The sequence below is a fragment of the Eucyclogobius newberryi genome, unplaced genomic scaffold (genome assembly GCF_026437365.1).
Source record: "Eucyclogobius newberryi isolate DKJ021-1_F unplaced genomic scaffold, fEucNew1.0.hap1 SCAF_15, whole genome shotgun sequence".
Classification (NCBI taxonomy): Eukaryota; Metazoa; Chordata; class Actinopteri; order Gobiiformes; family Gobiidae; genus Eucyclogobius; species Eucyclogobius newberryi.
Window position 1 is genome coordinate 7,763,912 of NW_027315779.1, and position 25,831 is coordinate 7,789,742.

Here is a 25,831-nt window from a genome sequence, read left to right on the forward strand (position 1 = left end):
GGTGCTCGAGGGTTCATGGGAGTTTGCCCAACCACATGCTGCCACTTCTGTGTCTGTGTTAGATTTAAGTCTGCTTTATCTTAGTCTTTTGAGCGTTGCGTTTCTTTATTGTGGGACAAATAAATCGTACCTTATTTGATCTTTTCTGTGTGATTTTAATGTAATTACAGCTCAGTGCACAAAACCTCTTCCCCCAATGCATGACGTGCTTTAGATTCTGTTTATTGTCCAGAAAACGTTGATTTGATTACTAAATTAGTCGATAATTTCGGGATTAAATGATAAATAAAATGTATTATTATTAACGAGCTTTAACAGCATTAATTGTGCCAGTAAATGTCTGTTGGAAGCTCCAATCGGAGAACACCTCATGTTATTGGGTCTTGGGACTGACAAAACGCCTTCCTCGTGGTTTAAAGGACAGAGTAAGAATAGTCATTGTTACTGTGATTAATACTTATCAGATTGGAGTAAGTAAGAAGTAAAAATCTTGATTTACATTCGGCAGTAGTACAACAACAATTGCACCCGCCCACCTCGCTCAACACTCACTTTTTAAGCTCTTTTGATGTCATGCATATATTAATAAATGCCTCGTACATAATTTATAACATGCAAATCCTTTCATTTAAATGCCTGTCCTAATAAATGGAGTTTAATCCGGAGCTAGAGGTGATGATACTTTGACCGAAAACATGTCCGTGCGTTTAATCTGGGGGGATTTCCGGCTCTGCCTCCCACGAGCACCTTTAACCAAAACCCCTTTAAGGACCAGACCAGAAGCCATTACATAAGAGGGGGAAAGAAAAACACCAGTGCACAAAATGTAACGAGGTCGAGCTGGTCCCATTTTTATGAAGGATTTTAACGACAAACGAGTGACACATACAACTATACTTTGGCTTTCGTGTACGATGATTTACATATATTTCCCGATCTTCTGGCCACTGCATTATTGATATTCTGGCCACAACAACTGCCGAAAGAACAATGTAATCAAAGTTGGCTATTAGACCAGCTATAAATGAACAAACCAGGGCACGGTGACTCATCATCATGATCATGTGGGAAGGAAAGCATCCGGAAATTAACTGCAAATACAAATACTCGCGTTCTAAAAGAGTTCAGAGCAAAAATCCATGCGATTTAATGACTGCCGCCCTCTGTTTGACATGATGTGAATGTGAGATAAGGTTGTAGAGCAAAGGCAAAGACAAAGGACAAGGGCACAGGAAACGAAAAGGAGAGGATGCGAGGAGGAAGCAGGACTCTGTGGCCTCTACGTCCTGCCCCGTCTAAAGTTAGGGAGTGTGTAATGTACGGGAAATTTAAAAAAAATACATTCTTTCACAGATAGGCCTTTGTTTTGTTCCATCTTTAAGACAAAATTGGTTGTTTTTACCTCGACGCTTCTGAGGAAAGTGACATGTTTCGCTGAGCGAAACATGTAATAGGTAAAAACGCCCTGACAACAAACAAACAAACAAACAAACAAACAAACAAAAGAAGCCATGATGAATTTCTTAAATGGATGTATAGGTCAGTCATAATTAGTCTATGTGTCTTAAAACTACACTTACGGCATATAATTAAAGTTTTGGGTAATTTCATACAGTTAGAACAGTCTCTCTCAACACAAGCCTTTGGTTGTTTGTGTTGTTGTTGTTGTGGTACTTTTAATGGCGGTCAGCAGCCAATTGAAAAGGTGCATTTACCGCCACCTACTGTAGTTGTGCGTCTTCAAAGTGTGCGTTTTACACTGTACAGTAAAAAAGAAAAAGAAATAAAGGGGAGAAAGAGAGAGAAAGGGAAATAAAAACACAATAGCCTGCGAACTCGACCGTTGTTGTTGTTGTTGTTGTTGTTGTGGTACTTTGAATGGCGGTCAGCAGCTAATAGAAAAGGTGCATTTACCGCCACCTACTGTAGTTGTGAGTCTTCAAAGTGTGTGTTTTACGCTGTACCACACAAAGAAAAGGAGAGAAAGAGAGAGAAAGCTTCGACAATAGTCATGAATTCACACGCACAGACGCTGTAATATTCCGCCTCACGTTATAAAATCACAAACGTGGCTAATCCATCTTTGGAGGAGATGATTTTCCATTGCAAAGCCGCAGGTGTAAATACTCAGCGTGGCTCAAACTTCCTCTACCGCTCGACACTAATGATCTAATGACAGTGACACGCTCCTGAAGGAAATCCAAGGAGAAAATCCACATGAGGTGCATCAACATAGCACACACTATTGTCCATAAGAGTGTTTCAGGAGCGGTGCGAGCGTTCATATCTGCTGCACAGTGAACAGTGTTGAATGAAGGACTAATGGTGTTGCTCCGCTGGGTCAGTAATGGTCTTTGCACCTGATGCCCCGGTTACATTTCTGCTCCAGCTTGTTTCTGTCTCCACATGAGGAAATACAGTCTTTTTTTTTGGTTGCACAATGATTTTTGCCAAACACTTTAAAGTCCTCTAGGTTTTCTGCTGGAGGGTCTGTCACCTGCTTGTCACCATGGAGATGTCATTGCTTTGCCAGGAACGTTCGACAATATGAATGTCTTACGTTTTAATGTTTGGATTGTCGTGACGAGAAACATTAAGATTTTACAATTATTCACGATTATTGGCACAACATTCATCATCTGCTTTAAATCACGAGTTTGATGGATCGCTATTCCTCACTGGCTTTGTAAAATTAAACTTTCTGGATGAAATGTAATGATATTTGCACATAAACAACCTAAAAAAAGTACTTAATATGTTAGAGTTTTGCTTTTCTGGACCAAAGACTGAACTGAAATGACTCACTGTTGCTTCCTACTATAATCATAGTTATTACTTTGTAGTTCTTACAATTATTATGTTTTATTTAGGCATTAAATACAAATAGTACGTCCATAAAGACAAGCAGGGGGTGCTCTGGGTAAGATACAGGTCAGGGGTCTCATTTTGTGTGCGCAAAAACAAACTGCCTCAAACTCACAAAATGTTCATCTCATTGAGGCCAGATCACGTTCAGCCTCATCTCTGAAAGCTCTGATGCACATTTTTGGACCGATCCGCTCATTTTAGGTCTTTTACGTTTTTTAAAAATCTTAAACTTATCGTGGAAAGTGCGCATGCTTTAAAAACGAGGTCTCACAGTAAAAACACAACGTCGTTATTAGCAATTCATTTAGTAAACATGGTGCTCCTTTAAAGTTAGGCAACCCCAACAATGTACTTCCACATTTAGTCCCACTGTTTGTTTACCAGTCAATAAAGCAGCTCAATATCTGTCATCTTTCCACCCGCCTTTTGGCCCGACAAAGACTGTAGCCGATATTAACAACCGCGCTCTTGTTTCCCATGACAAAATCCCCAAACAATAAAAAGTGCGATACATTTCAACTGACAAACTCGCCACTAAAACTTAGGCGACACCAGCGATAACACAACCCGTCTCTTTTGTGGCGCCGCAACAGTGTGCGACGCTGTCAACACTGTAAAGACATTGCGTCCCGCTCCCATCCCCCCTTTCCCCGAACTCTCTCCCCCAACGCATATAAATGGGCCGTGTGAGCCTGAGTCATACTTCTCCCTCCCCCCATCTCGTCTCGGCCTGTTCACGAGGCACATTTACATATTTAACCAACGTTACACACTCTGATGTCGTAATTATATGTGGATAAATGACCAAAACGTGTCAATAACAGTGATTTTTGCGGTTGGTTTAGTCAGTCCCTTGTTCTCCGTGTGTCCAGGCTCAAGCCCCCACATATATACACACACCACATATATATACACTCTTCTATATATAACCCTCTGCGCTCTGGCTGCCCTCACACCAGAGACAGGCACGTGCGGGACAGGGCTGAAAAAGAGCAGCGAGACTCCAGTGACCAACAGGGGCCCGCAGAGGATGATTAAAGCGCTGTAATTAAGTATTGTACAGGGCATCTTAAGACTGGAAGCAGCGGCGGCACCATTTATTCAAAGATGTAGTAACAAATCATGTATTTTGGTGTGAATTGAAGGTATAAACTGATGCTACTTTCTTGTGGTAATGTTGAAAATACCATAGTTTAATTAAAGGTGCAGCGCGTCACTTCTGGTTTGTTTTCTGTTTGCCAAGAATGTTCCGCACTGTGTCATTAAACTTATCCATCTCCATGGAGACAAGCGTCGCGGTATGACTACAGGCCAATTTACAGGTCAGGTTTGGGGAGAGGTGACCCTGCTCACAGTAAGAATGCATGTTTTTGTTTTATTTTGTTCAATGCTTTAAATGCTACTGTGACGAGCAGATGAAAAAGTTACACAATGCACCTTTAATGAGAAATCCCGTCTTTGTTTTGGTTTGGTTGTATTTTAAAACTATAGTCCTTAGTTGACCCTGATATTTAAAGGGGCCGCACTTGATTTTTATTGTATTAAAAACGGGAAAAACCAAACTAGCTCATTTTAAACTGTCCAGAGTGTTTTTTCTGACTTTACCAACACGTTTCTAGTATTGTAATTATTCACCGCAATGAGTTAAAAAGCAATTTTCCTGAATTTCACAGGCCAGAGCAGACTTTGCGATCACAATATTTCAAACTAACAAACAGCACAGCAGCGTTACTTCCTGGTTCACAGAGGATGAAAGAGTTACATTTACATTACATTACATTTTAAGATACATTTTACTACATAAAAAAAAGTCAGGTACAGCACCTTTAATGTATAAACCCTTTTGTATTTGTTTGCGTAGCTGGATCCAGAAATGAAGGGCGTTCTCTTTATCGACGCGGTTCGTGGTGCATTCTTCACACAACACTAACATTTTCAATTCAATCATGACAATATTTAAGCGTCTAACAAAACCAATATTGCCAGGACAGATCTGTGATGTGCTGCGCCGGCGTTCTTTGCATGTGGAGTGTAAATATGTGGTTTGGGATCAGAGCGTTGTCAGGTGAGGCTCTGATGGACGAGCTCGTCTCTCTGTCGTCACTCGCCCGCCGGCAACGCAGCTGCGGGAGAGACGCCGGCGCAATTTACGCCTTTTACAACCGCCACTCAGAATTTCCAATCACGTTCAAGTATAAAAGGAGTGGTTTGTCGTACAACGTAGTATTAGTTTTTGCTGTTGGAGGTTTGATGCAAGTCGCAAATGGCATGAAATTGGCAGTAATTGCTTTGAGGAGCAACGGTTTTGTGCAAACATTGTTTTAAATGCAGCTTTAACCAATAACTATATAACTGCTACTTCTATATCTACTTCTAGAGTTAGGTGTGACATATTGAGCTTACTAATGCCGATACTGCTACTACTTCTGCCAATTACAGTATAGGGCTATCACAATATACAATTTTAGAGATTATTTTGAGAAAAAAAAACTTTATTATCTTTCATTTCCATTCTCAACTTTGTGACCAGATTTATGAAATTTAACTGTCTGAAATATAATGTGACAAAACTTTACATTTAGATGTATTTTTTGGACAAAAGATGGAATTAAAATCACAAAATTGAGCTAAAATAGTCACTTTTTTGTTTGTTTCTTGTTCTTACAATTATATTGTGTCCTGAATAATCACGATTTTTGTTTAACCTAATAATTTTGACATTACTACAGTAACACAGGAAAGTCAAGACTATAACTACTTCCCCTACTACTACCATAGTTTGATCAATCCCAGAACCTCCAGTTATAAATCCACGTTGTCAATATGCTGTTTAGATTATATGTATGTAGCTTGTATGTTAAAACACATAAACATATAATTAAAATCATTACTTGTCACCAAAATGACTTCTTCATTTGCCTTTTTGACTAGTGATTATGTCATGTTTATGCAAAGCTCCGTAAACTGCTGGTGTGTTTGCTTTTGAGGTCTTTGACAAAACCACAGTAATAAAACCCGGTGTTTCCAGCTCTTCTCTGTAGCAGATTTATTACACGTCTGAAATAAAGCACATATCACGCCAGAGTAAGACGATTATTCCCTCTGCTCTGGGACATGAAGCGCGGCAGCAGCTCAGATCCACTCTGGACCCTTCAACAGGCCGCGTTATAAAGAAACACTATAAAGTAGGAAGACTTCAGGCTTTTTGTCTTGAAGCAGAGAATTAGGCCTGAACAAGTTTGATCTCCTTTTGTGGCCATATTGGATCTGCCAAGTCAAGATTAAACATTTTAAACATATCCAGGGGCATTGACATTGAGAGAGGGATGAACTATGAACTGCTGAACTATAAACTGCTGAACTATAAACTGCTTAACTACTCGAAGAATTCCTCGCAAAAAAGTTTAGACCCTTTAATACTTTTGTCATCAGAATGTTCAAAAATATTGGCAAACGTGAAGAAAAACACAACACGTTTTTAATAATCGACTGACATTAGCTCTTAATGCTAATGGTTTTAAACTTTTAATCTTAATTTGTGAGGAAGTATGTAATATATATGGAGATAAAAGTAGAAATGATTGTGGGGCTTTAATAATTCTGGAAGTATTTGTCCTGTAAAATAAAAAAAAATGTCTATATAACCATCTATAGACACAAATAATGGAAAATACAACAGCAAATGTCTACACACATATACAACAAATACGCATGTACTGTAAATAAGTCATTTTCAACAGCTGGATTTTTCCCATTCTAAGATATTCTGAGGTTAATCCCAGTTCCTCCGTTAAAATCACAACCTTCCATTGACTCCATTCTGGAATTTAGAATATATTTGTTTATTTTATAGTCAATAGAAGGTATTACATAATAAAGCTGTTGCTGTTTGCAGATACGTTTTTATTACCTAAATAATTGCAGGCTTTACACTTTTTCTGATCATTTAAATTGCAAATCATGGCCACTGCGGATGATTAAAAATGAATATAGCAATTAAGAAACCCTCCTTAATCCACTAGAGACCGGTACAAGTATAATAAACTATAAACACACTATAGTGTTTCTTCTGGGGACAAGACTTTCGTACATCATATTCCTAAACTTGATTCAACTTTCCGGGTTACAGCTTAAAACACACATCATGAATTCATAAATAAAGCTTAAGAGTCAGAGTTCCAAAAGTAAATTCAAAAAAGATGAAGGTAAAAGGGACGACATAACACCCTGAGCGAGACGGAAGATTAGATAATTTCCTTTCATTGGTATCAGCCTAATTATAACAACATAAAGAGCAACAGTGAGATTTATGCATCGAAGCAGAATATGTTTGAGGCTTGTGGTTTTGCAGCGTCGTCCCTTTGTCCCGAGTTTGAGAGCAGCGTGTGCCACAGGCCAGAAGAGCTGATTCTGAAATAATGTTTCTTTAAATAACTGGGAACACGTGCCTCGAGCTCAACATACACAGCACGTATATATTAGCCTATATTAGCATGAACTGATAAGTCCTCAAACCTGTAGGAGGATTCTACTCTTGTGGCTGATTGTTCGAGGGTTTGACGTGGTAAATGTGCAATATTCAACAAACAGGGGCTAAAGTGCATGGATATATATTCTGCAGTGTCCAATTAGAGGTGAACATGACACAGTGACAGTAAAACAACCCTGGTATTCAACTGTGTCATGGTAACGCGAGGCAAAAACAGTTATATCATGACAAACTGAGAAAGCAGATCTTCCATCTGCAATAAGTTGTGCTATTATTTGTTATTATCATTTCAGATCAAGGACAGGGACCAACATGGGACATTGACTGATTCTGAAAGGAATGTCATATGATCCACAAATGTTGACCAATGGATCATTATTTGTAAGTGATTGGCTCAACAAACAAGCCATATAATCAGTCTCCGTTTTACTTTTTAAAGCTAAATAATATTTCACTTCAGTTCATTTTTAGCAGCAGTTTCGTGTGGATAGGTCCAGTAATTACAGAAATATGAACCAAAAAACCTTGTCAAAAGAGTCACAATCCGTCACATTCTTCCAGAGAAACCGGTCCTGTCCTTTTTAAACTCTAACGCATCCTAGAGTATTCAGCCTCGACAGGTCACACACAGCACTGTTCATGCCTTCTACACAGAACGTTAAAAGCGGTGTATTTGTTACATAACACATTGTCTTAAAAGGCCACCTCCTGCGTGTTTGTGCACTCGTGCTGCTCTTTTATCAGTCGCCGTGGACAGGATATCACACATGTGCAGTACGGTTTGTTACGGCCACAGAATCCATTTACTCACAGGGATTAGATATTCCATCGCTTGCTTGTTTTGCTCAAAGGTCAGGGGATTTATCTTTGATTTATTCAGCTGTCAGTCTTTGATTATTATTAGCCGTGAATGTGACCACGGAGAATGAATGGAGGTGTGACTTCTTTCTGCTCCTTTTCAGTCATTGTTTGTGTCATTGTACGTCGATGATAATGTATTTTATGTGTTATGAATGTAAAAAAAAAAAAAAAACTGCAAAATCAACGTCCGATTAGAATGTCTAATGTTTATGAGAGGATTATGGGAATAACAACATTTGGAAGGTGAAGAGGACTTCTCTTACGGCGCTGCTGGTCCTGCACTTTTGTTCAAAATGTACTCGAACTCAACATCACGTTTCCCACAATGGTAAAAATGTCTAGACTAAAATATTTAGTAATTGTGTGAGGTTAGCGACACACAAACATTCAGCCCTATGTGTTATGTTGTATTAAAGGAGACATTTCATGCAAAAATCAAGTTTAATCAACCTTGCAACAGTGTTTCCTCATCTTTCGTTTACTCAGAGCTGTAACTGATTCATTTACGCATGTTGGAGTGATCCTGTATCGTCCTGCAAATTCCTGTTTTCACCTACCCCCTATCCCCGCCCACGTTGCTGTACTTGAATGTGATTATTTGAAAACTTAACAAATGTTTGGTTCTAAAATGTCACGTAAGCACTTGTCAAAATGAAAAATAGACCTGTAAATGACAATCCGTTGCTTGCTCTAATGTGAAGAGGCGGGGCTTATCGGGTCTGGAGTTTCCAACAGGAAGTCAATGGACCTGTTTCTATCACAGAGTCGTTTTGGATCCATATTGCGGTTTACAGTGAACAAAAGGTAAAACGACAATCCACTTATGTTACAGTTAAATACAAAGTGCCTGAAAAAAGCACAATACGTCTCCTTTAAACTGTAGATGGCTGGACAGTGAGATAAAACATATTAGCAAAGTCTAGAGCCATTGTCTAATCCAAGTTTATTATAATTGGAAGTGCTAATCCCGAAGTCATTGCCCCCGTGGCACGCCTAAAGGCTAATGTTCAAATGAAAGCATAGCAACCGTAACTTGATCTAAGCCTCTACAGCTGTATAATACAAATTCACCAAACCAAGTCCTCGGGCGCGGTGAAGTCATAAGAAAATGTCAAGTCAGGGCCCCTTCTTCTCGTCCTGTCCACGGCGGTTCTGTCTGACACGACCGAGACCTGAACTAGTCTCTGGGCCAAACTGTATGTGAAGCTAAGCACGAGGGAACGGTCACGGGCGCAGGGTCAAACACGCCGACCTGCGCGACCCGACAGACACGACACGGACGTAAGGAACCGACAATACACAAATGTGCCAACTATAGTAGAATTCTGTTAAATAATCATAACATAAAAACATAGGGGAGGCTCAATGGTTCTCAGTATTTTCTGTACTTTGGAAACTATTTGGCCCTTCGAGTACCAGAACATCTAAAGCAGGTCTACCACAGCTAAAGCAGGTCTACCACAGCTAAAGCAGGTCTACCACAGCTAAAGCAGGTCTATCACAGCTAAAGCAGGTCTATCACAGCTAAAGCAGGTCTATCACAGCTAAAGCAGGTCTACCACAGCTAAAGCAGGTCTACCACAGCTAAAGCAGGTCTACCACAGCTAAAGCAGGTCTATCACAGCTAAAGCAGGTCTATCACAGCTAAAGCAGGTCTATCACAGCTAAAGCAGGTCTACCACAGCTGAAGCAGGTCTACCACAGCTAAAGCAGGTCTACCACAGCTAAAGCAGGTCTACCACAGCTAAAGCAGGTCTACCACAGCTAAAGCAGGTCTACCACAGCTAAAGCAGGTCTACCACAGCTAAAGCAGGTCTACCACAGCTAAAGCAGGTCTACCACAGCTAAAGCAGGTCTACCACAGCTAAAGCAGGTCTACCATAGCTAATGCAGGTTACTGATGTAAATAGAGTGTTTATTTTACCATGATTATTAGTATTATTTTGTCTTACGCTAGCTGTTTTTATTTTCAACCATCCATTTTCTACCGCTTGTTCCCTTTCGGGGGCGCGGGTGACTGGAGCCTATCCCAGTGACTTTGGGCCTTCGGCGGGGTACATCCTGGACAGTGGCCAACTCGTCGCAGGGCCAACAGATTGAAGATGTGAGACAGGCTTCTACTCTGGAGCTGTGGTGTTTAAATGTACATATAACGCAAAGGATTTAGCTGCACCTTTTCACATAAATGTTCTGTATTGTTATGGCTCATCTGTGGTTTTTAATGCGCTCGTCTTGCTCTATATAAAGCTCTGTACATTGTGCCCTACAAATAAACTCAGCGTACCACCCATGCTAATAAAGTAAATAAAAAAAGAACAGTTAGTTTTGCATCTATTTCATGGTTTTGTGATTGAGAGAAGTTGGCTTTTTGTCAATGAATAACATTTTAAGTGTTGCCCGAAAACAAACCAATTCATAATTCAAGTAGACCAGAAAGCGGAATGTTCTTTGTGTCAGAACGGCTCTGTGCACGTCACAGTCCTTCCACATCCGCAGATATTAACATCATATTCTTGAACTATTCTAGGACTACCGTTGTGTATATTAAGAAACTGCTAAAAGTTCACACCAGGAGAGGAAATATTGAACGCCTTATTGTGCTTCTTTTAATGGCTTTATAAGCGGCTGATGTCGTTCAAATTTCCCAGGAAAGGCACAATATGGTGTGACTTATTACTCAAGGAACTGTCAAAATATATCCACCATGACAAGGCTTTAAACACACACTTACCCTCACACTGGGGGACTGAGGGGACAACGGGGTAAAGATGGGACATGTGGGGACACTGAGAAACTCTGGACAAGTGTTTTCAGTAAAATTAAAGTGGATTAAAGCTGGAAAAGAATGCGTTTAAATGATAACTTCAATATAAACTGCAGCAGAAACTAAACCTGCTTAAAACAAACGTCGCTGAAAGACTTCTGCGACGTTCCCGTGGCAACAAAATCATCTGATAAACAGCGTGGGATGAAGGAAGAGGCATTTCAGTTCACAAACACAACAATGCATTAAAACCGTTTAGAGCGTTTGGACGGTTTGTACAGTTATGACACTTCCAGACGTGCCTCAGCCTCGACTTTCCTGCCTTTTCTAAAGCGACAAGATAATATCACGATCAAGTCTAACGCCAAAGACTACAGTTATTTAAGTGAAATCATTTCCTGTTCAAACATATCCACTTGTCATGTATTAAAAGCTGCTCGCTGTAGTTTAGACCTCGACAAATGCGTGGGATTCTTGTGTTTAACTGTGTCGTTTCAGATTTCAGTCTTTTCTCAAACGTTACTGACGTTTTAAATGTAACTTTGAACAGAAATCTACTATTAAAACATACGACAAAACAAATCACGACTCTTGTCAGAAAGATTGCAATTCTTCAGCCCAACGACGGTACATTAATCATTAATCACAGTGTTTTGTGACGTATACTTGAGCTTTAAAAACGCACGTTCGTGTTCTTCGTCGGCTGCCACAAAGGGTTAATTAGCTTGTGACCTCTTCTTTTGCCTACAGGTTGTATTTGAATATTCACAAAGCTCTTTAGAGGTGCTTTACACAACTAGGAAGGTCTCGATCGAACAGAGCAAATGAAATGCCAAATTAAAAAACAGAACAATTCATGCACTGATGTAAAATGACAAAGCTCATATTGTATAACGAATAGAATAGAACAATGTTTACGCCACGGTCAGTTAGACATTTTCAGAAGCCGTATTTGTCTTGGAGCTACAATAAAATAAATAAAAACGGTAAGCTGAACCGCACCATTTAATTGTTTTAATGTCATGTCAAAATGTCCCGTTCTCGTTGACTTATAATCTCGTGTCTCGTCTCGTGGGATTTGTGTCTCGTCCTCATGCAATAAAATCATTCCATGTTTCACAACGACAGTATCTCAGCCGTGTGTTAACTTAACGGGACATAAGAAGTAGAAGAAGACATCATTCCCGTGGCAACTGTTCACTTCATCTTTGAGAGCTGTGTATTTCCACCGGGTTCTCAGCGCTGTGTTTACACTGGTACTGTCCTGACGGCCCCTGGCTCATTCCCGTCATACCAGAGGGACATTCCTGGGCTCTTTCCCTCCTTCAGAGATCATCGGGGGCCGTCCCGGGATCACAGGTCCGGCCCCTCGTGCTTCTGTCGCTTGACTTCTTTGCTGCGACACTTGCACTGGCGTCTGAGCGCTGAACCACACAGATGTAAAGATCAACTTAATTGCGTGAAAATAATTTAATTTAATTTTGTTTTTGAAATGTCACACGCCGGCAGTAGAAAGAGCCATTTACTCTCGGTAAATTGTGCTGTAGCGATTAACTGTTGGGCAATATATAGAAATATAAATAATACCGTGGATGCGGTTTTGAAGATATGCACACTTTGAATATCGAGTATATTGTTTATGGTAAAATGCTACAAAAAAAGCTGATGAAAAATAGAAATGCAGAAAAGTTATGTTTACTTTTAAATCAGGGTGTACGTTTATATTTCTGCACTTTTTGCGACACATTTTGAAGACATTTCACATAACACAATACGCTTAAAGACACATTTCAACACATTTCTGTCAGATTTACACACTATTGACACTATTGTCTGACTATTGATATCAGTGCACTTTAATATTCCTTTTTGTCAACACGCGCCCACCTCTAACTGATGATTAGCGATCGTTTCAGGTAAAACTTAACAACGTCTTCTTTATCCATGACTGTATTGTGTGTAAGTGTGTTAGATGTAACTGCGAGGCTTGGATTTCCCATCTGAGCACACAATCACATCGGTGCACAGACATGCTACCTCCCCCCCTGCCACATTTATCACCCAATCCCATCAAAAACACCCATAACACAGCGGCGAGTCTGAGTGACATTAGCAGGTGCATCACATACGCAACCACACACACACACACACACACACACACACTAGATTGCGTTTCCCACAAGCGACGATGGCGAGTGTGACTTTACACGCATACGGTGTCACTCGAGAGATGTACTTACAATGACTGACTTCTCGCCAGGGGCCACGACAGAATAGAGACGTTTCAGAGACGTTTCAGTGCGCTCTGCTCCCGAGACAGTAGAATCCATTGGTGAAAACGTGTCATTGCTCAAAAGCCGAATGAAGGCGGGGCGAGCGGAGAAAGCGTGTGTTTGTGTGCTCTTAGGAGGTGAAGAGAGGGACCGTGGAAGAGGAGAGAGAGAGTGAGGCAGGAGACAGAGGGAGTGCGAGCCCAGTGGCCGCGGGGAAAGTGGGAGGGGGCTGCGTCGACCAATGGGGGGAGATGAGCAGAGATGGCAACAAAGAGACAGCTTGTGTGTATGTGTGTGTGTGTGTGTGTGTGTGTGTGTGTGTGTATGTGTGTGTATGTGTGTGTGTGTGTGTGTGTGTGTGTGATTCCTGCCTCGACTCTTTTACTCGTTTTCCTCTGTCTGGATTTACGGCAACAACACAACTGAGAGAAGTCCTGCTCTGCATATTTAAAGAGTCAGATGAGATTATTTTGTGAAATGCTCTGTGCATGAATGAGTCGACACAAGGTGGGATCTGACCCAAACTGCACTTACAAGACACGACTGTTCATGCAATTAAGTACTCGTCAACACAACTAATCCTCCATAAAACACTTCCTCCACATTAGAAAAGAGATTTAACACTCAACTCAGTCCAAAAACTCTCTGATGCTCTGAAAAAGTACTGGTTGACTACATACAAACATACATATACATGTATACGTACATACATACATACAAACATACAAATACATGTATACATACATACATGTGTATGTATGTATGTATGTATGTATGTATGTATGTATATTATACATACATATGTACGTACGTACGTACATACATACACACACACACAAGGCAAGGCAAGGCAAGTTTATTTGTAGAGCACATTTCATACACAAGGCAATTCAAAGTGCTTCACACAGCAGGAAAAATGCATTAAAATCACAAAGAAATTACAGAAACAGAAATACAATAAAATTAACTGAATTAAAAATTATCAATCCAACTGATTGTCTAAACTAATAAAATCACAAACAAAAGAGAAGAGTGCAAAGAAAAATCCTTTCAGTCATATGCGCAGCTAAACAAAACTGTTTTTAGCTTAGATTTGAACATTGTCAGAGTAGAACCTGTCTCACATCTTCAGGAAGACTGTTCCAGATTTTAGCTGCATAAAACTGAAACGCAGATTCCCCATGTTTAGTCCTGACTCTGGGCACCAGCAGGAGGCCGGTCCCTGAGGTCCTCAGGGTCTGAGATGGTTCATATGGCACTAACATGTCCGAGATGTTCTTTGGTGCTAGGCCATGGAGAGACTTGTACACAAGCAGAGCTGCTTTAAAGTCTATTCTCTGAGCCACAGGGAGCCAGTGCAGAGACCTGAGAACATAACTAATGTGATGGTACTTCCTGGTTCTAGTCAGGACCCGAGCAGCAGCGTTCTGGATGTACTGCAGCTGTTTTACAACTCGTTTGGAGAGACCAGTGAGCAGGCCGTTACAGTAGTCTAATCTACTAGAGACAAACGCATGGATAAGTCTCTCTAAATCTGGTTTTGACACTATATTTTTGATTTTGGCAATGTTTTTTAGATGGTAAAAAGCTGCTGATGTTATTGATTTGACGTGGCTATTAAAGTTCAAGTCTGAGTCCATTATTACCCCCAGATTTCTAACTTGGTTTGTAGGTTTTAGAGCGAGACTCTGGAGGTGACCGCTAACACTTTCTCTTTGTTTCTGTGGGCCAAAAACGATTATTTCAGTCTTGTCTGAGTTCAGCTGGGGAAAGTTGTTTTGCATCCACAAACTGATCTGTTGGATGCAGTGACAGAGTGAATCTACTGGTCCATAGTCACCTGCCGATAGTGAAACATAGATCTGAGTGTCGTCTGCATAATTGTGATAGGACACATTTTCACTGCGTATCAACTGACCCAACGGCAGCATGTAGAGGTTGAACAGAAGGGGACCCAGGACTGACCCTTGGGGCACTCCACAGGTCAGGGTCATGTGGTCTGAGACACAGCTACCAATTTCAACAAAGTACTTCCTGTCTTCCAGATAGGACCTTAACCAGTTTAGGGCAGTGCCAGTGATGCCCACCCAGTCCTCTAGTCTCTGTAAGAGGATCCCATGATCGACAGTGTCAAAAGCAGCACTCAGATCTAACAGAATTAAGACTGAGGCTTTGCCCGTGTCAGTGTTCAGGCGGATGTCATTTGTCACCTTGACAAGAGCAGTCTCACTGCTGTGATGAGGTCTAAAACCTGACTGAAAAACATCAAATGAGTTGTTTATTAAGAGGAAATCTGTGAGCTGTTGGTAAACAACCTTTTGAAGGACTTTGCCCCAAAATGGCAGATTAGAGATGGGCCGGTAATGACTCAGTACTGCGCCATCAAGACTGCTCTTCTTTAGGAGAGGCTTTATGGCCGCAGTTTTCAAAGACATTGGGAATGTTCCAGATTGAAGCGACATGTTAACTATGTGAGTGAATGGTGCTAACAAACTGTTCAGCACAGACTATAGAAATCTGGTGGGTAACACATCTAGGCAGCATGTAGATGAACTCAGACTGGTGATGATCTGGACAGTTTTGTCAGTTACTGGTGCAAAGTGAGTTAGCTCTAAGTGTCTTGGTGGTTTTAGGGTAATTTTTTGCATTGTGGGATTTATAGCATTTTTAATGCCCTGAACTTTGTCATTAAAGAATAATGCAAACTCATTACACTTGGATGTGGAAATGAGTTCTAACGGCAGCTGAGCTGGAGGGTTTGTCAATCTGTTTACTGTGGCAAACAGGACACGCGAGTTGTTACTGCAGCTTCCAATCATTTCAGAAAAAATATCTTTCCCTAGTTCTACATAAGATTAGGTTGTACATGTTCAGCTTCTCTTTGTAAATATCTTTTTGAACCTGGAGCTTTGACTTGCGCCATTTCCGTTCGGCCCTGCGGCACTCCCTTTTCTGTGCCCTGACCGAATCATCATTTCTCCACGGCGCCTTCTGCTTATTTTTAACCATTTTAGCCTTTATAGGGGCGATGGTGTCCAGAACATTCAAAACACTAGATGTAACAGAGTTCAACAAATCATTTACATTAGAACATGAGACATTTTCAAAGTTTATCATTTCCATAAACAGTGCACCTGTGCCATCACTTATGTGTCTCCTCTGAACAACTGCAGGACCAACCGGTGGTTTGGGGGAAACAGACAGGTCAAAGAAGACACAGAAATGATCAGACAGAGCAACATCGATCACATTAACATTTGAAATATTTACCCCCTTTGTAATTATGAGATCTAGAGTGTGTCCTTTGCTGTGGGTGGGGCCTCTCACATGCTGAGTAAGACTGAAGGTTTCAAGGACAGCATCAAGCTCTTTAGCGTTTCTGTCACAAATATTATCAACATGCACATTGAAATCACCTGTAATGACCAAACCATCAAAGTCTGCATACGACTGAAAGCATCTCAGTAAAATCATCAATAAAACTTTGGCAGTGCTGGGGAGGCTTGTATAAAATAATGAAGAGAATGGATGGAGACCACACAAACATACATATACATACCTACATATACATACATACATACATACATACATACACATACCTACACATACATACATGCATACATACATACATACATACAAACATACATATACATACCTACACACATACATACATACATACATACATACATACATACATACACATACATATACATACCTACATATACATACCTACATACATACATACATACATACATACATACATACATACATACATATACATACATACAAACATACATATACATACCTACATATACATACATACATATATACATACATACATACATATACATACATACATACATACATATACATACCTACATATACATACATACATACATACATACATACATACACATACATACATACATATATACACATTATTATTTGTTTTATTAAGTTACAAGCTCTTCAATCAAAACAGGTGATGTATAACAACAGTCAAATGTCATCTTAAATGCAGCTGATGCGATCTTGACGTGACTAAACACAGACACACAACACACACACACACAACACACACACACACAAACACACAGACACACACACACACAACACACACAAACACACACACACACACACACACAAACACACACACACACACACACACAACACACACAAACACACACACACACACACACACACACAGACACACACACACACAACACACACAAACACACAACACACAACACACAACACAGACACACAACACACACACACACACACACACATCTACAGCATTGTGTTCTAGAGACAAGCTGCTGGTGCAGCTGCTGCAGAACAGAAGGCATTTATGGAGACTGAGCCACACACAGAGCTCTCCCATCGTGCACAGCCCGGTCCTCCTGGCGCGTGCACGTCAGTGTGCGTACGATGGGGGTGGGGACCAAACTCTGCAGGGTTTTTGCTGCGGGAGCACCATGTTGCCATGGAGACTGCATCCAGTGCAGCAGAGCGCGCAGATGGCCGCGCGCTCTCTCTGTGTGTAAAACAGTCCAGCTCATGCTCGGCCCTGACCTGACGTTATTTAACTGGCCCCTGTGTAGATGTGCTTTGTGACTCCAGCACTATTATGTGTCTGGGACGTTTGGCACGGAGGGGATGGTCACGTGCACAAGAGACTCAGCCATGGTGTGTGTATAAAGGCCTTTCACAGACACATTGTGCACTGAAGGCGCCTCTGCAGGACACACAGGCCTGAAGGTACATGAGGTACAATATTATCAGACACAATGATTTGAATAGGGTTAAGTTTGGATGATGCAAGTATGTGGTTGCAGGTTTAGACAAGAAAAAAACATGTGCGGCTTATTTTAATTACCACTAAGAGGAAAAGGCCAATAAAATAAAATAGTACTTGCCAGAAGTTCTGTCCCACGGCTCCACAATCACACCCACACGTGACACTCTTTCACAAACTTACCCCTCCATTGTGCTTATTCTCACTGATCACGTTTGGCAGGTAGGAACCTTCAAACTCCGTGTGGCTCCTGAATCCTGTGGACCAGACACACACACGTGTCAATCACACTATTAAACTACACACAAATGAGGGGCCCAAACTGACACAACTGTGTGTGACGAATCTTCAGAGTTGGCCCCTGGAGAAACTCAAATGAAGGATTAAGGATTAAAGATACATTTGCGGGGAAGAAAGAAGGAAGAGTAAATGAATCTGGCTCTCTGACAGTCTGTGTTATTGCGCCCCCTAGAGTTCGATTTACAAACGACGCGCGTGTTGGATTTTGGGATCAGATTAACGCTCTCTCCATGTTCTACACATTTTAGACTAATATAACACATACATTTACAAATGCTTAGATCACACCTACCCTACATGTAATAAATGTATAGCACGCCTGACTCCAGATCAGAAGGTGTTCAACTCACATCAGGGTCAATTCTATGCTTCATTTCCAAGAATATTAAAGATACTCATGAGCATATGGAACATCAGCGGAACAATCATCGACACAAAATCATGCACAGCTTTCAAAACGTCACATGATGTTTCTGACAAAGCCACGGCCTCTTCACACAGACACAAACTGAACTTTTGTATCAATAACACTGTTTCTTTTCTGTAAATCCACAATCATAAGTTGTTGGTAGATTATTATTTTCAGTGGACTGAAATCGAACCAATCTAAATAAAGAAACGCTTTGAATAGACAAGTAAAGATACACAAAGGCGTGAAGATAATGGAATGACACATGATGATAGCAAGTGAAGTCAAATGTACAGCTCATCCTTTCATGTCCTGTAGTGGCTATGACTTCTTACCTGTGGCTCCTCGCTCCTCTGGACCGTCCTGAGCTTGTCCTCTTCAGTGCAGTCTGCAGCTCAGAGGTGTTCACTTTCTCTCTCCTCTGAAAGCCCCTTTGTGCCTGCAAGCTTTGGCACAATGCAACTCAACGTAAGACTCCCTTCCTCTGACACGGGTCCAAGTTTCCCTGGCTAACGTTGTGTATCTCATCTTTCACTTTCACCACACACACACACACACACACACACACACACACACAGAGGTCAGTGGGAGCCTTGAGGAGGTGACTCACATGAGATGCTCTGAACATAACATAATGGAGCAATTGTTCCCGAGAAGTGCTATTTACAATGAAACAAGACGGTCGTGGCAGAGGGAGCTCATGTTCTGAACAAAGTTTTCTCACATACAGGAGATAAATAATGCATAATCAGCTTTGTGTTAAAGGTCAGAATGTATGAAAACCTGCAGCGGTAAAGGTTACGGTTTTGGATCAGCGCATAGACAGATTTGATTTCTTTTTGCACTGGCTGCACAAAAACACGGCAAACAAAAGCCTGTTGCCCGAGTAACTCAAACTGAATGTCCCATTTTCTGTCCAAAGAATTCAAATGAATCATTGCAGCCAGCACTCGACTATTGTAAGGATTGGAGTAGAGTTTTATGCAGAAGGCTAAACTAAATGAATAATAAAGAAAATTGCATTGGTGGCATAACATAATTATCCATCATAGCTAGACATGGATAAAGCAGCAGTTTGTAAAGTTGGAGAAAAAAAACAAAAAAACTAGAAGTAGTGCTAATTTCTATTCTCAATCATCAATATACAAAAGTGAAGGGCCAAATGACGCACGAGGATAACATTTAACATTGGTTTTAACGTCATTTTCTGAAAATAAGTGTCACGCGCTTTTATTTTTCCAATCATTTCTATCATACTGGTTTACAGTACACAAGTAAATTTATATCTAAACGTCTCACATCTGCTGCGCATGACCAACCAGGAAGAACAACTATTACAAATGTCAGACTAGGAATGGTCAAGACTTTTTGTAAAGTTTAATTATTATAATGTCTTCTGCGCTTGACAGTATCACAGTATTCTAACAATAAAAACAGCTTTTCTATTCCTGGCATGTTAAGTGTCTTTACTGGGTTACACAGTCAGACAGAGGAGAAATAATAGATGAAGTGAAAAGTAAGAAGTGGAATTTGAGCAGGGCTGAGCTAGAAGAGCATGACAAGGTTTGAAATAAATGAATTACTGTGCACAAGTGCAATAAAAACAGGCATAAATAGTTTAATTCATGCACAAAGATAAAGACAAAACATAATTACAAAATTTACACCTTCATTGATAAAAGCAAGTCCCCAGTTGCCCCGTCTATGTTGAAGGGTAAAACAATTGTATTAAAAAGCATTAAAAAACAATTTTCAACAGCAAGATTTCACAATAGCTGGTTCGTCGGTTTCTCCAGGCTTGTGTCGATTTCCAATTCGCTTAAAGAAAGATTTAAACGCCTGATTCTCAAACGTTTTACCAACTCGGACGCTGTTGTCTTTCACCGCATCCCTCCTCGACCCCGACGAGTAGGTTCTTTGTGAAAAACTCCTCTGGAAAAAGTCGCCGAACCAAAACGAAGAGGCGGGCGAGCGTCTAGACTCGTCCACGGACACGGAGCGGTGGAGCGGTCCGTGTGAAATGGAGTTCATATTCACAGGTGTGCACGTTACGGAGGTGGTCAAGCTCTCCTCGAGGCTCGAATCGGGGACGTAGGTGATGTCGACGCTCTCCCAAATGCAGTCGTCGGGATCGTCCGCGGTTGAATGGCGTTGTCGGCAGGGTTTCTTTTCATTCGGCGAGTTGCGGGATCTCACAGGGCTCAGGATGGTCCAGGGAGAGTCCACGCTGCTGCTGCCGCCGCCGCCGCTGAAGAAATGGAGTCTGTTTCGCGGGGTCCTGGGGGTGGAAGGGCGTCGGTCAGATCGCCGCGGAGTGCTGGGCCCTCTGTCTCCGTCCAGACTGCTCCGGCTGTTCTGGTGATGCAGCACCTTTCGCTTCGCCTCGCCCGCCGCCTGCTGCTGCTGCTGCTGCTGCTCCACGTCCTTCTTGGCTTGCTTCGTGTCCGGTCGGTGGTGGGACGCTTGGGGACTGGACTCCGCGTTGACCGGCTGGGGGCTGGGAGAGGATCCACGGTGCAGGTTCATTCTGGGCCTGGAGACGGATCCCGGGACAGAGGAGAGGAAGCTGTGCAGGGCAGACTCCAGGCCCGCCGGGTCCTGCTCCGGGTTCAGGTTGGGGCAGGAGGCGGTCGGGCGGCGTTTGGCGGACATGCGCATGCTCTCCTTACGTTTGCGCCGCTCCTCGGCCGCTTCTCGCTCGCGGTTCTCCTACAATAACAAGAAGTTTTGCATCAGAAACTTCACAGATCTTCAACTGTACTAAATAAGACCGTGGAGAAGGCTTAGATGATTACAAGCTGCACGGCTAAACAAACTCAAATTTTGCAAACTGGACAGAAGGTTTTAAGAGTGGATACGTTTTGACATCCAAGAAGCTTTAGAATCAGAACAAGTTTAGTATTTTTGTTACTTTCCACCACTGGTCAGTCCTGAAGTTCATTAGAATTTATAGATATCTGATACTCTACTTTCCTTCACTACATTTGAAAACAGGTAAATGTACTTTCTACTGCACTTCATTTTTGAACTGGAATGAAAGGTTAAAGTAGTAGAGAGGCTACATTTTTTTTTTTTTAGCATTTAAGTCTTCTTTGTGCAAACTATATAATAAATTAAAAGTATTAAATGGATTCAGTCGCCTCCGTTGACCAAAATCAGCACAATTCTTTATCAAGATCTTTACTTTTGTCACTCGAAGTACATTTTAAACCAGGTACTTTAACACTGCTACTACTAATGGGACACATTAACTTAAGTATTTTCTTTGCTTCTGTATCTGTACTTTTGATTGAGTACTTCTTCCACAACTGTTGGAAATGTATCCTAAAAAACTAAAAATCATACATTTTGAAAACGTCGCATTAAACAAGCAGAAACTAAGTATTCCCACCCAGATCCGTTTTAACTGTGTGGTTAGAGTGAGTGATACCTGCACGGCCGTGTCAAAGCGAGTACAAAAGGAGTGGAAGATGGAGCACGACTCCTGGAGTTTGAACGTGGCCGGATCCTCACAGAAGAACTCTGCCACAGCGGCGCTCACAGAGTTCAGCCCCTTCAGAGTGCGCTCTACATCGGCACACTTTGCATCAGCTCTCTGTCAAATAGAAATAAATTATGCAATGCTACACTTTGATTTAAAGTGACGCACAAACGGCCTTACGATGAGGAAGGTCTCAATCTGCTGGAAGAGGTCTGGCTGTCTGCTGGCGTAAAGCTTCACTTCTTTGATCTTCTTTACTTCCCGTTCAAACTCTGCCACCACCTCCTCTTTGCACATTCTGTTTGACAAATAATGACTACAATTCATGACCAAACAGTCCCGTTGTGTGACAAGTAGTGTACAACGATCTCATACCGCGCAGCCATTTTAAGGTGCTCAAGTTGAACTGGGAAAGTCAGTAGTTCACGGTCTATGTCCTCCGCCTGCTGTGGGGAAAATGAGTCCATGTTAAAGTAAAGTACAGCCCATGGCACATACAGTAAATGTGTGAGAAGAAGAAGTATGTGCAATGGTTCTTACCTTGGCTACATAGTGCATTAGGTTCATGCCCGGTTTGTTGGCTTTAGTGTCGGCCAGTTTGAGTAAAGAAGTCATCTTGAAGCCGATGGCATTTGCACTGTATCCTCCCTGAATATTTAGCATTGTTTCAGTGCCATTTATCAGAGAGACATGCTGAATTGAAAAGGAAAGACACCCACCGCGTTCATGTAATTCCCCGCCTTCAGAACCAGTTGGATCACTGCGTGCAGGTCATCACAGTCCAAAAGCTCTGAAAAGAAAACGCGTCTGAGGCCAAACCGTATCTTCCAGATGGTTAAACTGTTCGGGGCAAATGCTGAGGTTACCATTAGCTGCATTGGTGAGCACAGTGAGCGAGTTCTTCACCTCCTCCATCAAAGGAAAGAACTCCTCCCTCAGCACCATAGACTTCAGACGCTCCACATACCTGCAAACAGTGGAAACAACAAAGAAGCGCACTCGTGTTTTGACAGGGTTTGGTCAAATGCCTTACCCGGGCACTTTGACCAGCCGCACCATGAACTGGTCGGCTTCTGGTAACTGTGCGATGTTTCCAGTGAATGACATCAGCTGCTTCACCTGGGAAATGTTTGAACGTTAATATTTCTGAATAAAAACACACATATATATCGAGTGTTACCTCAGTTTCTTCGGGGAGCAGTTTGAAAAAGTCCTTCAGTTTCCCTGATCCAAACCTGAGCCAGTTTCCCTGGTAAATGTCCTGGACGATCTCCGTTACAGGCCTATGAATGGAACAAAAGAAATTATAGGTTATTATATTTTTTAATAGAGTGACTAATTATTAAAATAATATCATGCGGGAAACACATAAGTATTGTTATAAAAAAGTGTTGTTCTTTTCCATTTTGAGTCGACCTGGGACAGAGGATATTTATCGGCAGTGACGAACCAAAATATAGTGAATTCAAAGAAATAATTTGTTTTTTATTAAATATGCCTTTTGAAAGTGATGGAGATAGAATAAAGACCGTAATTAGGTGCATTGTTTTGGTAAAACTTACTTACCTTTTGAAATGTCTCAGAAAAATGCCAACATTCATACTTCGTTTGGAATCTAGAATCGTAACCTCAAAACACAAATATCAAAAGTTGAACCACTGGAATTATACAACTAACGTAATAAATAAGAGCGGAACACGACACTTCCTCATCTCACTGGAGTCTCTGAAACAACTTCCCCAGCCTTTATCTTTACCTGCGGCTTCACAACATCCACCTCATAACTCTTCACTCCGGGGGCCCTGCGTATGGAGACGCGGTTATCCACCTGACTGAACAGCTCCTCCATGCTCTCCAGGTTCAGTCTCAGCTCCCGCTCATCCTTTTTGGAAGTCCACACGTTCTTCTTGCCCAGGACACGCTGACTTGGAATGGTGTCCCAGTTCAGTTTTTTCATGGACCGGCGACTGCTCCAAGTGCCAAACGTTTGTGGTGTGGAGACGAACGGGGGCGGGGGAGGCGGAGGTAGAGGGGGCGGTGGCGGTGGAGGAGGAGGAGGTGGTGGGGGGGGTCCCGTCGGTCCCGGGGCGGAGAAGGGCGGTTTACGGTCATCTTTAAGGTCTAGCGGGACAGAAGAGCGAGGAGATGACGACAGGAGAGGCGGGACATCTTCTAAAGTCTCTTGCGTCTCCATCGCTTTGAACGGGACGGATCGCGGTAGAAAGTGCCAAGAGATGACACCCACACCTGAGAAACAAAACGATGGTTAAAAGCCCCAGTAGGGAACATTTCAGCCATAAAATAGACTGAAGTTAAAGTGCTTTGTTTATTTGGGTCGTTTTTAATTGCACTGAAAAGCTCAGAAAAACCATGAGTCTTCACTGTGAGCTGCTTGCATCGCCACAAACCTGACTCGTACTTGTCCTGGAGCAGCCTCCTGGAACTCGTTTCCACGGAAATGCTGTTTAATATTCCACAGTATGGCATAAAACTGCATCTCTCAGAAGTATAGTTTTGACCTTCTAATTCTCTGGATTCATGGAGGTGATGGGCCACCTCCAGAAGCGTACATACTTTTACTTTTACAATAAATACAATCATCACATACGGACTCAACTTGAAAATGTTGAGTCCGTATAAAAAAAGTTTGACAGAAACTGGACTCAACTGCGACTTTTTCTTTGGATGTTTTGCTTTCCTAAATTCTCATTTTCAATTTTAACCGATTTGTTACTCTCTGGTCGTGTATCGTTTGTTTTTGTCGTTTTATGTTCTTTAATTTTGAAAAATACTTATGATAAATAGAAAAGGAGAAACACATAAATAAATTCAAAGTATTTGCAGCTGTAATAATTGTCCATAGAGACTATAAAGTTTTGACAAAGAGGAACTTCAGTATATGAGAAGTAACAGATCCTGACCTTTCCACATAAACGTTTAACTCCAACATAACTCTGAACACACATTTATCAGAGTTTCACAAACATAATTGAGCCCCATGTCAATATTAATTTAAAAGAGCTGGAAACATAGGCCCACAAACACAATCAGGGCCTTAAACTGTGGCTCATCTCCTGCATCAGATGGACCAATGTCAAATACTTATTGCCTTTTTGTTGCAGAACTGGATCCAGTGTCAACAACACCAAGGCCAGAACAATGTTGTGGGACAGACGTTTGATTAAATATAAAATATGAAGTATAACTCACCGTGTGATGCGGTCTCAGTTACAGGAGTCACGCGGCTCCTCAGATCTGTCCGCGTCTGTCACCGACAATCAAGGTTCAGGTGTGAGGCCCAACGTCCACCAATCACAGCCAAGAGCCCGGACAAGCCCCGCCTCCCGCGTGAGCGCGCGCCTACAAAGATGGAGAGTTATTGTGTTGCTATAGTTTTATCTCCAAAAGTGGATAATTACTTTAGTCCTGTTTTAGTCTTACTTTAGTCCTGATAAAGTCTTACTTTAGTCTTGTTTTAGTTTCACTTTAGTCCTGATATCTTACTTTAGTCCTGATAAAGTCTTACTTTAGTCTTGTTTTAGTTTCGCTTTAGTCCTGATATCTTACTTAAGTCCTGAAAAAGTCTTA

At 41.6% G+C, this 25,831-nt stretch overlaps 2 protein-coding genes across 2 annotated transcripts in view; both read right to left on the minus strand.

Moving 5' to 3' along the window:
* The window catches only part of trim3b (tripartite motif containing 3b), a 51,472-nt gene extending 38,113 nt beyond the window's left edge, over positions 1 to 13,359 (minus strand). Inside the window, exon 1 of the mRNA XM_072445942.1 lies at positions 13,223 to 13,359. The gene's annotated coding sequence lies outside the window, so the exon portion shown is untranslated. The remainder of the gene's footprint in view (positions 1 to 13,222) is intronic.
* A 7,155-nt stretch (positions 13,360 to 20,514) lies between these two features.
* fhdc3 (FH2 domain containing 3) lies at positions 20,515 to 24,485 on the minus strand. Its single transcript, XM_072445644.1, has 11 exons — positions 24,000 to 24,485; positions 23,810 to 23,871; positions 23,424 to 23,526; positions 23,277 to 23,362; positions 23,110 to 23,210; positions 22,963 to 23,033; positions 22,784 to 22,891; positions 22,619 to 22,689; positions 22,424 to 22,541; positions 22,193 to 22,357; positions 20,515 to 21,471 (listed from the first exon to the last, which is right to left on the minus strand). Exons 1-11 carry the CDS (start codon positions 24,435 to 24,437, stop codon positions 20,515 to 20,517), a joined length of 2,280 nt encoding a protein of 759 aa, XP_072301745.1. The 5' UTR covers positions 24,438 to 24,485.
* Positions 24,486 to 25,831: the final 1,346 nt, after the last annotated feature.